Consider the following 15,819-nt stretch of genomic DNA (forward strand, 5'->3'; position numbering starts at 1 on the left):
TCTTGTAATATAAACATTTTTCACTTTTTAGTTATATTTATCTTGACTTGGATTTAAGAGAATTTAGTTATGATAGGATTTCACAAGTAATGTTGCGTTATATAATTTTTCTTTTAAAACTATTAAAGTTTCAATAAAATCTGAAATTAGTATATATTAACTTAATCCAAATAATAAACATGTGAACATAAATTCTTAATAAAGTTAAATAAGTAATTTTTTTTAATTCTTATCTCACATAATTCTCGTCTTTATGAAATGCATGAAATGATACTTTGATATAATTGTTTTTACATTTATTTGACATTACCTCTTTCTACCCTTTTTTTCTATTTTTAAAAAATATAAAAGTTAATTTTTATTAAGATAATTTCATCCATATAAAAGTTGTTATAGTAAAAATGTCAAATAAATGTTTTCCTAAATTTATATGATACAATTTAAAAACTTAAAAAATGTATGAGTTTAAACTTGTTTGAACATAATTTTTCTTAAAGAAATTATTATTATTATTATTCAAAATTAATTTGAATAAAGTATTTTTTTTCCAAAGTTTATAAAAATAAAATCCTTAAAAAATTCAATTTATGTATCTTCTCTACTAAACTCCACCTATATTTCTGACAATTACAAATTCGATCACTAAATTACTACAAATGTTTTATTAACGACCAATTTTAATACCAACATTTATTACTTACTCTAGCGAGTGATTGTATAGATATCAATCTACAAATAAAAAATTATAGATTACTAAAATAGTCATTATTATAAATTAAAAGTTATAACTGATCGTTAAATTAATCACTAATGAGAAATTAATTTAGAAATCAATTCCTTTGGTAGCAGGAATCTAGTAGTTAATGTTTTGTGATCAATTTTTTTTGATTGCTAAAGTCTTGGTAGCTAAATTTTAGAAACCAATTCAAAGACCAATTATATTTTTTATTCATAATAATAACTATTTTAATAATCAATAATTTTTTATTTTGTAGATTGATATCTAAATTAGTCATTTTATTAACAATTTTTATCACTAAAATTAGTTAATTGGTTGTTAACGAGGTATTTTCTTGTAACGAATTAATCAGATTGAAATGCAATCATATTCTTATATTGAATATATTAAATTTAGTAACTCATACATTAAAATTCCATTGACATAGAATTAAACCTTGTGTAAATGTATTACAACTGCATGTGCAGGTAAACACCACCATCGAAAGAAGCTAAATGTCAATATTATTTGGATTTTATTAATTTATTTGTACTAATTTGTAGCAGATTATTAATTTCGACGTGCAGATTTCATGCTCCATGCTCTCATGTTCTCCACAGTGATATGCTCGGTACCGTTGTTGAAGACAAACAAGTGAGCCTTTTTGTTTACGGCTAGTGTTGGATAAACCCTAGATAAGATGTTTGTTTTGCCTCCAACACCAAAGCTTTCAACCACTGAGTGATCAATCTGTCATCAAAAGTAAATATAAAACAATTAAGCATACACTATATTTTGAATTGAACTTCAGCTTGATTATATATATAATAATAATATATTTATACATTGTTTATAAAAAAATATAAAAAACTTAAACTTTTGAGAATTTTTCTAATATTATATGACACCAAATGGGGGCAATGAGATTAACACTTACCAAACTTCTGAGAGAGAGTTTTTTATTGTGGGATAAATCCACATCCACAAAACCTGCAAATGAAGGCTTGTACAGTTCTCTCTTCAAGGAGGAACTGTGAAAGAAGTGAAAAATGAAATTATAATCGGAAAAGATGCAGAAAGCAATTTTGAAAAGCCAAATTGGAATATATATATATATAGTTGACTATAACCTTCTAGCATCAGAGCACATGAGAATGACATGCTTGTTTGAAGCTTTGAAAACTCTGAAGAACACAGGTGTGAACTCTTCCAACTTTTCAGAAGCCAATGTCAAAAGTCCAAATGGCCCAACCCCTCCTTCATCCCTTGAACCCTTTTCTTCACATACACTCTCTGGCTTCACCCACCTTGAATCAAATGCTTCTGCCTTGTTCAAGCTTGAGAATGAGAACGTAATTTCCACATCAGCCTGCATTAAAAAAAGCATTTCTTATATTAAAAGCTTTATCGACAAATATCATACGTTAGTTATTGTCGTGAAAAGTTGAATCGCTTACAAATCCTACATCGACTAGAGATAAGACAATTTTATAATATATAAGTGAAATGCAAACCTCACCTTAAAAGTCGATTTTGTAGGATTGAGTTAGACTTTAAACCAACTTATAACAACTCACAACTTTTTCCGCCATAGCTTCTAAGTCCATCAAATCAACTTATCCCTTTCTTCCTTTCTATCTTATCACTAAACTACCATATTACTCCTAGTATTTCCATGGTAAAATTTTTTACCTGAGCTGCAGTTATCCCTGAGACTTTAAGATACTCTCCCTTTTTAAGCTTGTGGTTGCTTAATTTAACTTCTTTCCCTCTAAGACTGTTTAATTCCTCAACAGGCCATTGCACCAATTGTCTCCCACCAGAATCAAGCCAAATCGTTCTTGGAATGGCCTGAAATTAAAAAAAAAAAAAACATAAAGGATCAAATTAAAAAAAAAAAGTTATTAAACCTATAATTAAAATTAATTGGAAGTTGATAGCTTACTTGAATTCCTGCCCATCCTTTCTTAACATCATCTTCTTTGGAATCCGATTCATTTGCCCATGCCCACACAACCCTTCTATTCTTGCTTGGGTCAAAGAATGATTTGGAAGCATAAAAATTTCCATAATCATATCTGAGACCACCCCAACCATCCTCTGAAGTGTTATCCGGAATATACTTATCCCTTTTCCTCAAATACGTTCCCACTGTGTAGTACTCATACCTAGTCCTGTCAAGACTATTCTTAAGAACATGCTTAACACTATTCCCAACCGTGGATAAGTCTAACCCGTTTTTCCCTTTCAAAGAAACCGGGTAAAAATCCGGGCACTCCCACGTGCCCGTGGACGCAGCCGAATGGATCGGGTGCTTGACCCTGACCCACCTCAGAAAATCCTTGCTCCTGTATGTATAAGCCATTCCTCTATTTTTCCTACCGCCGCCGATCAATATCCTCCAGTGTCCATCCCTACTCCACCATGCAGTGGTGGGGTCGCGGAACACGCTGGCATTGATGCCGCCTTCTGCTTTGATGATTGGGTTAAAAGTTTTGGGCTTTACCCATTTTCTTAAAAACGGGTCTGATTTGTTTTCGGGTACGGCGTATAACTGGACCTCGCTGCTGTGTTTGTCAATGACTCCGGTGTAAAGCATCACCGGTCCTTTACCCGGGAGTATGGTGGCTGACCCGGACCAGCACCCGTATTTGTCATACGGGTTGGACGGGTATAAAGCGGGTTCAAGTTCTTTCCAATTGATGAGATCCTTTGATACTGCGTGGCCCCATATAATGTTACCCCAAACTGCTCCTTTTGGGTTGTATTGGTAAAATATATGGTAGACTCCATTGTAGTACATGGGACCTGTGATGTTGAAGGAGGTTCATGTTATTTATTATTTATGAAGTATAATAATGGTAAAAATAATTAACGAAATGGATCATTAGAAAAAAAATGTTATAAAAAGGATAACAAGATATGAAAAGTTGAACATAAGAGAGAAAATACAAGATAAAATGGTTGATGTGAAAAGAAAATTAGTTGTATAATGCATGAAAAGAAATGCTGGCTAGTAATATATTATCTAACATCTTTTTTATTTTTGGATGAAATTTATTAAAGATTATAAAATATTCTAGATATTGCAGTTTTAATAAACTAATCAAAGTGAAGGGAGAACACACTCACCATTTGGATCTGTTTGTGGCGAAGATTGATAGATAGATGAAGTGCACCACCATGAAAAAATCAGAAAGAAAAATATATCAGCACTCCATTATAAAGAAAACAAGGGTTTATGTCACAAGGTTTAGTTATTAAATAAATTTGCTGTTCAAAAAATAAACCTTTTCTAACTATATTTAAAGAACCGATTTTTGGTTGCCAATATACCGACAAACAGTATTAGTTGATTATTAATTAATAATATACATATCATTGTCTAATTGCATATGCGTGTTAGGTTACAAAACTATTTTACAATACTATTAGATTACAGAACCGAAAGAAAATGAAAACTAATCAAGAAAATTCAGGTTTTTTTTTCAGATACGTTTTTTAATTATTTTTCTTTTCATATATGATATAACATCGTTTTTTATTTCTGATTTTTAAAAAATTGTAGACAAAATAATGCAAAAGAAAAAAAAACACAAATCATTGAAAGAAAAAAACTAAAGAAAAAATAAGTTGATACTTTTACGATTGTTTTTAGAATAGTGAATATTTTGTTAAACCAATTAAAGTTCTTTAAGATCACAAAATATCTGAAAAGAATAAAATAATGTCAAATACATTTTAATTCATAAAATAAGCAGGAAACAAAAAGAAAAATAAAAACGTAGATGAATAAGAAAATAATTTATGTTAGAGGAGAATAAATTGTTAACATGATATATGTTTTCCACTGAGATAAGATAAGACACTGCATCTGCATGTGAGCATCGTAATTTTTGTATCCATTTTCATGAATATGATAACACAGCAAACCAGTTTGTAATCCTAAATGCTAAGAATGAGGTAAGATTAAAAATGACGAATTCATGTTTATGAAGCAAATTATGAAACTTTGAGACACATGCTGTTATTTTCCATATTAATGAAAAACGAGTTCTTCATCTCTGTGTGTTAGTGGTCCATCACAAGAAGAAGGTTCCAGCAACTTGACAGGAATAAGATGGGAAAGGCCACTCCCATTTTTTCTAAGCATTTTTTTAGAAAGTCAATACTTATTATATGCAGTTATTTCAAGTATTTTTCATACTGTTCTTCAATTAACTAAAATAGAGTTTTATTTCATTAATTTGTATAATAATACGTATCAAATTATTGTGTAAACAAGTAAGGTGAAACTTCTGATTCTGAATAGAAGTTTTCACTATTTTGGAATATAGTCCACTCTCGCATCTTACTGTTATTGGGGTTCATGATGGTTAGGAGTTTGATTTCATATTTATAGCAGAAAAGTGTAAGAGATAGAAAAAGGTGAAATATGCACTAAATGCATGCAACATACATAACCATTTTCTTCCTCTTACAAATGGCATGCATCTTTGTAATGAAAAAGGAAACCCCACAGTAACCCTTAACTTTATTTTCAGTTTTGGCATAAATATATTGAAGCACCTAAGTAGGTGCACAAAAGTTTAATACCATATCAATGTTACTATCTTCGTTTTTCCTACAAAGTCTGACATTCTAAGGCACTACAGAAGCATTCCATGTAAAATACATAACAGAGTCTCTCAGATACTCAAATCTACACTACACCGCACTACCAGTTAGCTTCATGCATGTGACTGTGTTCTGCAAAAGGGTTTCTCTTGCATGACTGTAGAATCAACTACAAGGGCATGCAAAAAGTCACTAAAACACTTAGCTTCATATTTTTAATACAATAATTTCTGTTCCTAAGTTTCTAAACATAAAACATGCTCTTAGGCCTTCCCAGTTATAATTCTCCCAGGATAGATAAAGTACTGATGTATCTCACATCTCTGTGAATTTTTCATATACAAGAAAATTAATAAAACTTATATACATACCTATATATATATATATTAAATTTTGACAACTTTATTTTACAACATGACATCTTTAAGTGATTTTTTATTTTTTTATTTTCTCATTTTTCTATATTCCAAAATTACTTATAAGATATTATCTTAAATTGTAAGAGAAAATTGTCAAAATTTAATTATTCAAATTTGTTCTTGTATATTATATAAATACAAATTTTCAACACGAAATCTCATTTTACATATTAATTTCGAAAGATTGAGTTAAATCTAAAGTTGAGTTAAATTTTTTTTTTTTGTTCTCCCATGAGAATTGGTCGGAACTTCAATGGACATGAATAATGAGTTTAGGATTGAGCTGAACACTGATTCCAATAATAGAATATTATGTTGACGTTAATCATAAGGTAGAATATCATAGTATGTAGATTTAGTAATAATGGATGATAAAATAGGTTATATTCAATTAATGATATGTTGAGGTAAGTCAACAATTGTCATCCAACCTTACTTTCTTTAAAATCTAAAACGTTTGTTTTTTTCATTTGGTGTTTATATATATGATTCTTATTATGTTTGCAGTATATATATATATATATATATATATATATATATATATATATATATATATATATATATATATATATATATATATATAAGTCTGTTACAAACAGAAGTTGTTAATGCAAATTAGAAAGTTTGTGTTGGAATGAAATATATAGTTAGATATAAATAGAGTTTAGATGGTTGAAGTAAATTTGTGAAGTTAAATTAATTTAAAATTGTTTTTGATTGCAGTCTAAGTGTAATGAGTAAGAAAGTGTAAAGTTTACCGTTGATCCAGTTCCTACGAGGTTGAAAATGGTATGCAGTTCTGTGAAGTTTGGTAACAGAAGGCACTGAAATGGATTGGAGATCGGGGTATATGTTGTGAAACGCTTCAACGCCATGGTTCGATATCACAAAAAGAGAGGAAATTAATATAATGGTGACACAAATAGGGACAGCCATTACAAACAATGTGTGAAGAGCACAAGGAAGGTTGTGAAGGGCAGAGAGGTACCTGTTGCTGTTATTTATAGGGTGAAAAAGGTAAAGCTTCATAAGATTAGGTCATGTAAACACTTTCATATACTAACACGTTTCATTTGGTATCATTAAAATTAAAATTGTTTAGTTTGAATAAATAAATCATTATAAATTAGAAAAATAATATTTTTACACCTAAAATCTTTTTACACTCATTTGATATTATCTTTTAATCTCCTTTTTTTTTTTCAAATACAGAGATTCGATTTTTTAAATAATTATTTTATCCTTAAAAGTAAGTTGTTTCACACGTTAAAAAATCTTTTTCTTATAAATGTATTCTCAAATTTAAATTTTATTAAATAATATGAGTTTAAATTCGGGTATGGATCAATATATATATATATATATATATATATATATATATATATATATATATATATATATATATATATATATATATATATATATATATATATATATATATATATATATATATATATATATATATATATATATATATATTGGTTCAAAAAATTGGTTATTGTATGATAGACTTGGTTAAAAAATAAAAATACATTTAAGTTATAGTTTTAAATTCTTAAACTATTAAAATTGACTTGTGTTCTAAATTTCTAGTGAAATTTTAGATTTTTTTTTTTCGGTCTACATCAAATAGATACATACATATTTATATTTGGAATATATTCACGTGATTGATTTGTTGAGGACGCAGTTATTGTGGAAAGTGTCACATTTATTCTTTTCTTCAATATGAGCGAAACAAATTGCACCTAGGATGGTAAAAAAACAATACTGATTAATTTTTTATTAATTTAATGTTTAAATTAAATTAAATAAGAAAAAGTACAACTTGCTGAGTTGGTGAGGTCTGCCTCCATCAAGCTAAATATATCATGTCACCTAAGTCCGACTTAAGACGTAAACAATACAGTATTCAGTATTCATGTATCATATTACCCATTTTCTTTTATCGACGCGTCGATATTTTTCTTTTTTTACAAGTAATAATAACTTCTTCTCATTGGTTCTAGGGTCGAGGTCGGCCATTACAACTTCTGACCAATGTTGTTTCCTTGAATGACTATAAAGAACTATCTTCAGCTCGATCGCATAATATTGTCTGGCAATCTGTTGGTCAGCATGCACTGTGTAGATCGTTCCCTTGTTAGAGGGAAATTTCATTGCCAGATGGAGGGTGAAGAGGATCGCTCCGAAGGCATTTAAGCAGGGCCTCCCTAGCAAAACATTGTAAGAGGTGTTAGCTTCGATCAGATCTTCAGACAAATTCATCCTCTGGAACGTCTTCCAGTATAGATGTTGATGGAGCTTCCCTGGTCTATCAAGACTTTGCCGATCCTGTACTTTGCCACCTCGATGGAAATTACCATCGGATCATCATGGTCGGGGTCAAGCGCTTTGAAGTCGTCGTCGATGAAGGTGATAGGAGACAAGGATCGTACTTTCTTCTCTACTAGGTGGACTGACTTGAGCGTCCTAATGTGCCTTTTTCGGGCGGAGGAGCTCGATCTTCCACCTACAAATCCTCTGAAAATAGTGTTAATGTAGCCTCGTAAAGGCTTGTCCCTACTCCAACTTCGGCTCTGACTTTTGTGATGCCTTCTGGGCGATTCTTCTCTTTTCTTCTTTGGTGCCCTCCTCGGTCGATCGCTTCTCCTGGATTGGGAGCAGGCCCGAGCCGGACTCCTTCTTTTTGGGCTACGAGCAGGACGATCCTGCTTGATGTACTTCTTCAACTGTCCCTACCGAATAAGTTCCTCGATCTTGTCCCAGAGGGTGTGACACTCCTCAACAGTGTGGTCGATCGTCCGATGGTACTGACAATGCTTACTACCATCAACGTCGGAGGGAGGCAGTTTCTCTCTCGGAGGGGGAAGCGTTTCAGTGCTGAAAGCCTCCTACAAAATCTTCACCCAGGGGACGGCTAACGGCGTGTAGGTGGTGAACTTGGGGCCCTTCCTTTCAGCCAGTTTGACGATTGGCTTAATCGGTTGGGGGTATTCCTCTCCACCGTCGCGTCCTCCATCTCTCGCTTCTTTACATGGAAGTCTTGCATATCTTCCATCTGTATGAACTTCGTCGCTCACTCCCTTATTTCCTCCATCGTCTTTGGTTTTTTGCGGTTTGTTTTATTCGCAAAGATGTCTGGTTGCAGGCCATAGAAGAAGTGATGTCGGGTTATCTCGTCGCTAAGATCCTTGATCTTGACCGACATCCTGTTGTATCGATTGAGGTAACTTCTTAAGGATTCACCATGCTCCTTGCGAATGTTGACTAGGTTATCCACCGTCAGCATGGCCGATCGTAGGGGCGCGAATTGCGTGTTGAACCTGGCCTTCAACATGGCAAAAAAGTCTATGCTGTTGGGCGGCAGCTCGGAAAACCACTCCAACGCCTCTCCAGTCAGAGAGTTCAAGAATACCCAACACCAGATCGGGTCACTTACATGATGGAACATCATCTGGTGTGTGAACAAAATTTCAGATAAACTTAACAAATTTTGGTTAAAAGGACTAAATTCACGCATTTTTAAAGATGAAGGACTAAATTGATATAAAGTTTCGAAGAGGGACTAATTACAAATTTCACTGAAACTTGAGGGACCAAAAACATATTTAACCTTAAATGTGTTTTTGAAAATCTATATTTGAAAATCTATATTTAGAAAATGGATATCTGATCCATAAAATATGAAAAATGTAGATCATATTGAAATTCAGATCCAATAAAATGGATTTTAAATGGATTAGATTTTTAATAAAATAGATCTCAAATGGATTGGATCGGATCAAGAAATTTGAATTTTTGGCCCACCTTTTTATTCCTATAAAAATTTTAACTATTGTGGGTTGATGGGAGATGCAAAGTGATCAGTCGCTAATTTGATAAGGGTAGATGGATTAATATACTGAGATGCAAAGTGATCAATTGCAACGAGGTCAAACTAATACTTCAGTAAGTTAAATAAATTATAATTTCTATTTATACTAGTACACTTTGAAGTATTATTAATAATTACCTTTTTTAGCGATAAGTGTTTTCCAGAATGGTTCAATGCTTATGTAAGTCTACTCATTACCAACTAGTTTTATTTCATATTAGTTGCAAGCCTAATTTATAGTTATCACTAATACATAGGTTCATGATGAGAGGACCAAACATGAAGGCACTAGGTTGGGGACCTAATTCAAAGGCAACATCATGGAACGTCTACTTTGTTAATGACTATAAAGTTCATACAAAGACATGGAATGACGATAAAAAAATTACATATTGCGATGTCCATGTATAATGTGTTACAAAAGAAGGACAATATGACTTTTTTTTTGGCATAATCTCCTATTTATGAATTAGAAAATTATGGAATGACAAAGAAGATTTCCCTTTTTTTATTGTAAATGTTTTAATCCAACAATCAACGTTGGAGCAAGAGTTCACCTATAATATAATATCATAGAAATCATGATGAGTGGAAGATATAGTTTATATGATCCATTCATCCTTCCACATAAAGCATGACATGTTTATTATGTCCTATATCCAAATATATATAGAAAATTGTATGATTGGTGTGTGGTAATCATAACAAAATCTCGAGGTTATGTTGAAGTTGACGACACTCATAATGAATTGTCATATCAAGTTGATGAAATGCCTGGTGTCTTACCAATGTAAAACTTAGAAAAATTTCAAGGCTTTGTTAAAACCTCTATTCTTCAATCAATTGATGATGAATACATTTAATGGGTGCTTGATGAGGATGATGATAATTCAAACACGTCAAGCGAAGATAATGGACAAAATGATCACAATGACGAAAATAATTGGGCCCAAATGACAATGTATTTTATTTTTGTGCATATTATGTCACACTTAACATATCGTTAATACAAAAGTGATAAGTTTCAAATGTGATTCTTTATGCATGAAAAATGGTTCAGAGTAGAGGTAAAGATGGTAAAGTGATCAGACTAGGCCCTATTGGACGTGAAGGTGGCACTATGCATGGTAATCTTTGCAATTAATCTTAGCAAAGTCCCTTATGGTAGTGTGCCATCTAGGCATATTGATAGTAGTGGCGAACATCCATCCTACCTTTGTCCTTCATTCATTTCTTCTTCGTTGACCCCAAATCCATCCACGCCATCTTCATCCATCCCCACTCCTTTACTGATCAAAGGCACATTTTTAGAGAGTCTCAACCTTTTACTCGTTTTGTTCCTCATACCATTGTAGGGGAACATATGGTTCAACATCTTAGATTTAATGCTTCCCTATTACTTGATCTTACATCTTAGTCAGCTCCCACATACTACTTACCCTCTGCTTTCTTTGGCCAACTTCCCTCTACTTCCTTCGGTCACATCCTCTATCCTCTGTCAGGTTAGGCCCCGCTGCTCCTTTAGCCCATATCCCTTCTCCTTTAGGTCAACTATTGTCTTATACCTTAGTCCAACTCCCCTATTCTCCCTTAGTCCACTTCTCATCTTCCTTATGCCAACTCTCATCTACTTCCTCAATCCAGCTCCCTTCTGCTCCCACAGGCCACTTCCCCTTTCTCTAGTGCCAACTCCCTTCTCTTCCCTTAGTCATGCTCTCCTCTCCCTCAGGACAACTCTTGTCTCCTCTCTCAGTTGCAATCGCTTGTGCTCCTTTAGGTCAACCCTTGTTGGTCCCTCAATGTAGCCCACACATGATTATGTAGTCTAGCCTAACGCTACTACTTTAAACCAGGATGTCCTTGTTGAGGAGGTGCGTCATGATGCTATTGGGAAGGTCATCGTAAGACCCATGGGAAAATGGTAAGTTTATAATGTTTTCAATATTTTATTTGACTCTCTATACATTAGGAGATTAAAATTATGCTTTGTTTGTTAGTTGGACACCTAATAATTATGCAGTTCAAGCTATTGGGCATGCAATTAAGGCAGTATTTAGAGGCCCCTTCCACCATTATGACATTATGAAGAAGGGTCACAAACTTAGATGGTGGACTGATTTTAAGGTGCCTGTAAGTACTAATTTCAATCAATTCTAATTTTATCATTATTCATCGCATTATGTATCATTCAATTTGTTGTTTATTTTTACATGCTACAATGAGTTGGGCGTCTTAGGATGAGTAGAAAATTAAAATGTTGTATGGTTCAAAAGTCAGAAAACGCCTCTATGATTTGTTGTCCAAAGCAAGGGTAAAGAAGCTCAAACCTTCCTGGATAGGAGATGAAGCATGTGATGAACTTTTGACATATTGAAATTCTAATAAGTTCAAAGAAAGATCATCTCAAAACAAACTTAATCGGTCTTCTAGTAGAGGTTGACAGTTGCACTTGATTGGTCGCAAAACTCACTTAGATATAGCATTGGGGCTAACAAGTACAATTCATAATTTATGTACACTTTCATTCATATTATTTGATTCAATTTTTCAAGATATATTATTCTTAAGTAAACAAATTTTCCATGAATGTAAATATGGTTGACTTGTTGAGCTGAATGAACTAAGGTAGATGGTTGTGCACATGAAACTTATGTAAGTTATTGTTTTATAATTTATTTACTTCTTTCTTTAATATTAATTGATAACAATTGCTACTTCTATTAATTTATTAGGAAAATTACAATGACTAGTTGAGGACCATCCAAGCAAACGCTTTTGAAGGATCAAGTTCTGAGCTCCAAAAAATTCCATTAGCAACAAAGATTCAGTGTTGGAAGGATGTTGCTAGGGGCAAAAGCAAAGGTAAAGTTTATGGAATTGCATATTTGGCTGCTAACATATGACACGAAGTGTCATCCTTCTTTCAGCCCTCCTTATTAGATGCTACCACTGACTACACTGACTATGGTGTTGAGAATGAACGACTTTGTCAAGAGGTCAAGGGAGCAAAAGAACAAGCTCGTGAGACTAATCAAGAGTGTGATGTCACAATTCAAAAGTACACACAAGCGAAAGAAACATTGAAGTTGACGCAACAACAAATGGTCATGATGAGGGAGAAAAATCCTTCGATACTTCAACATGTACGATTCAAGTCCACTCTGACTATGCCGACGTCAATGACTAATCACTTTCTTGAAGTTCACCTCCAATGTAATATAAATTATTTCTTATTTAGATAATTTTGTTAAAATTTTTGATACTATATTTACATTTTGTCTATTGTATTTATTATAATTATTTTCGTTGCTTTTGCAACTATTTCACATTCTTAAGAAAGAACCGCAATGTCATTTTGTCATGGAGGATTCCCTTGTTCTGCAATGGAGGGTCAACCTGTTTTGGTTATTTCATGTAAATGAAATGTTACGTCATTCTACTATCGAGATCTATTTTTTTTGTTATTTCATGTAAATGAAATATAGGTACGGACACAATCACATTGCACCTTTATTTCAATTTCAATTTCAGATAAAACTTAAATTATATTAGTAGTTTATTGGTCTTTGACAATGTGATTTGTATTTGGATTTAAATTTTAACTGGTATGAGTTAGTATGGACTTTGAAATTGAAATATATACTTGTTGAACCAAGTTTGGTCAATTTTGGTTTCAACACTAAAAAAATAAAGCATTTCAATTTTTTTCCCAACAAGCTTTGACCCACTAACGCTAGACAATAAATTTATTTAAATTTTAGTCGCAAGAAAGGGTTAAGACCACACTACATATGTTATAACTAAAAAATATACTAGTTAAAGTGAGAGCTTAACTGACGCCAATATAAATCAAATTAAAAATTAAATTATTTAATTATGTAGCGATGGTCTAACTGTTAAGACTTTGGCAAGTGTACCAAGTCGCGCAAGTAGTAACCGGTAAGACCGGGATATCGTTTCCCAAGAGACTCGTGTATACTAAATAATTGTGTAATTAGTGATTAATTTAAACTAATGAATATATTCATGATTTGGGTTTTTATATGCAAGAAAGTAAATATTTCATAAACAATTAAAATTGAACTTGGATATTTGAAGACTCTAGAAAATGGTAAAGGCTAGAAATGCAATGGATTGATATTGTTGGAGTTAGACTTCACCTACTTCACTCTCATGTATATTAAGCAATAAAACTTTTCTCCATTAATTACTAATGTCAACCCACAAGTTTACTCAAACTCTAATCCCTTAGTTGAATGAGCCTAGGTTTCCTTATTTAGAGTCAATTCCTTGAATCCCTAAATAAACAAACCCGCTTTACAAATTAGGGTTTAAGACAACTAATGGGTCAAGTTCCATTCCTAGATACAAGTTCCATTAGGTATCTTGTTTCAATTCAAGATTTCAAGAGATATTTTCCAATACCTAATGACCCAAATATCATGCCATGAATGGGTAAAACAAAGCAAGCTTTAAATGCATAAACAAAGATACTAGAAATCAATGGAAGAAGCATATATATATTCAAACCATTCGAAAATACATAAGAGTTCAGTGGCTACATCTAACCCCAACAAAAATGGGTTTAGCTCTCCATTGTCATGGAGAGCTCAAGCTTACAAAATGGAAAATGGAAGAGAAAGAGATACAAAGAGGAAGATGGAGTTGTTCCCACAAGCCCTAGCACTCCTCCAAGCTCTCCAAATCGCGTTGCTCGAGCTCCAAAATGTCCCAGATCTTTTTCCCCTCCCGAAAACAGAAGAAAATGAGCCAACTTGCCACATCAGCGAACACTGGCGCCTGGCGGAAAGGTCTCACCGCCAGGCGATATCGAGCAAACAGGGGGCAAAACTGGCAGCTACCGCCCGGCAGTGTCCAGTTACCGCTAGGCGGTTCGTAACAGGGGCGCCTGGCTGGCGCTTGGTTGGCGCTTGACTGGCGGTCTGTTCCGCCTGGCGCTTGCTTCGTGTCGCCAGGTGCTTCCTGTTGACATTTTTCTTCTTCTCCTTGCTATTCCGGGTCACTCATTAATCTGGATTTTTAGACAAAGCTTCCCATCTACAAAAAGGACACAAAAAATGGGGATTAGTGGTATATTTAGATAAATGTAACCCAAAATGTATTTATTTACAAAAGTAAGGTAAAATTGAGGATTAAGTAGGTTAAATGCTTTGGAAGAGATGATTTTGCTAATGAAATATAGCTTGGATAATGGTAAAAATTAACATTATCAACTCCCCCAAACTTAAAACCTTGCTTGTCCTCAAGCAAAAAGGTAACTTGGCCTAGATGAACAACACAATTGCAATGATCTAGTAAATTAAGAAAACATATGTCAATTGTGCTTGCTCTTATTTGAAAGATTGTGTAGCACATGTGTTTCATTAGCAAGGCAAACTAAAGCTATGGTGTTCACAAAACAAAAATATCACAAGTGCATGCAAGAGTTTATAAGGGATCAACAATCATGGCAAAATGTTTCCTTGATCAATGGGAACCACTTCTCACAAGAACAAGTGTTTCACTCAAGCCCACTAGTGTATGGATACAAACAACATTCTCTCTACCATCACAATGTCACACAATTTAACTTTGCTTTTTGTTCAAAATGTCTAAGACTTTCACAAGCATGCTATCATCACAAGGTCTTTTATGGCTTGTATCGTGGCTAGGCTAAGAAGGAAATTTGGTTTTTCAGGATAACAAAAGTACCTTGAGCTAAGAGAGCAACTAATCAAATTATGAAAGTATTTTTCTTCCTTCTCTATTTAACCAATGAAACCAATTCCCAACTCGGTTGCACCAATTTTCTTTTCTTTTCTTTTCTTTTCTTTCTTTCTTTTTTTTTTTTGAATTGAACCAAAAACTTTACAAATTTTCCCATGCTCCCTTGTATTAACAATAATTCCCCCAAACTTGAACCATACTCATGACTAACAATCATTTGCTCTCTCAAGCTCAAAGTAAGGTAGTCAATATCTTCACTATGCTCAAGGTTCAATGAATGGCACATATTATCTTTAAGGCTCAAAGAAGACTCAAAGGATTTGCACAAGAAATCAACTTAAAAAGGATTGGCTCAATTATGTAACAAGAAAAAGAAAGATGGCCTTGATCACCTGTAGCATGCAAGTAAATGAATAACAATTGAACTCAAGCAAAGTCAATTATGAGTCCACAGTGATAGC

General features: G+C 33.1%; 1 protein-coding gene across 1 annotated transcript; it reads right to left on the bottom strand.

The window, feature by feature from the left end:
- Positions 1 to 1,182: 1,182 nt before the first annotated feature.
- Positions 1,183 to 6,714, bottom strand: LOC114190911 (beta-fructofuranosidase, insoluble isoenzyme 1-like). The gene is made up of 7 exons (XM_028079989.1): positions 6,513 to 6,714; positions 3,851 to 3,859; positions 2,664 to 3,526; positions 2,411 to 2,569; positions 1,849 to 2,087; positions 1,656 to 1,749; positions 1,183 to 1,468 (listed from the first exon to the last, which is right to left on the bottom strand). The coding sequence occupies exons 1-7, from the start codon at positions 6,688 to 6,690 to the stop codon at positions 1,289 to 1,291; spliced, it is 1,722 nt and encodes a 573-aa protein (XP_027935790.1). The 5' UTR covers positions 6,691 to 6,714; the 3' UTR covers positions 1,183 to 1,288.
- Positions 6,715 to 15,819: the final 9,105 nt, after the last annotated feature.

Source organism: Vigna unguiculata, chromosome 7 (genome assembly GCF_004118075.2).
Source record: "Vigna unguiculata cultivar IT97K-499-35 chromosome 7, ASM411807v1, whole genome shotgun sequence".
NCBI lineage: Eukaryota > Viridiplantae > Streptophyta > Magnoliopsida > Fabales > Fabaceae > Vigna > Vigna unguiculata.

Bases quoted from the DNA above. Each gene is read 5' to 3' on its own strand.
- LOC114190911 (XM_028079989.1), bottom strand. From the start codon at position 6,690: ATGGCTGTCCCTATTTGTGTCACCATTATATTAATTTCCTCTCTTTTT. The intron at 2,570-2,663 runs GTAAGCTATCAA...TTTTAATTTCAG, and splicing joins AAGGATGGGCAGGAATTCAA to GCCATTCCAAGAACGATTTG. The intron at 2,088-2,410 runs GTAAAAAATTTT...TTTTTAATGCAG, and splicing joins CAGGGATAACTGCAGCTCAG to GCTGATGTGGAAATTACGTT.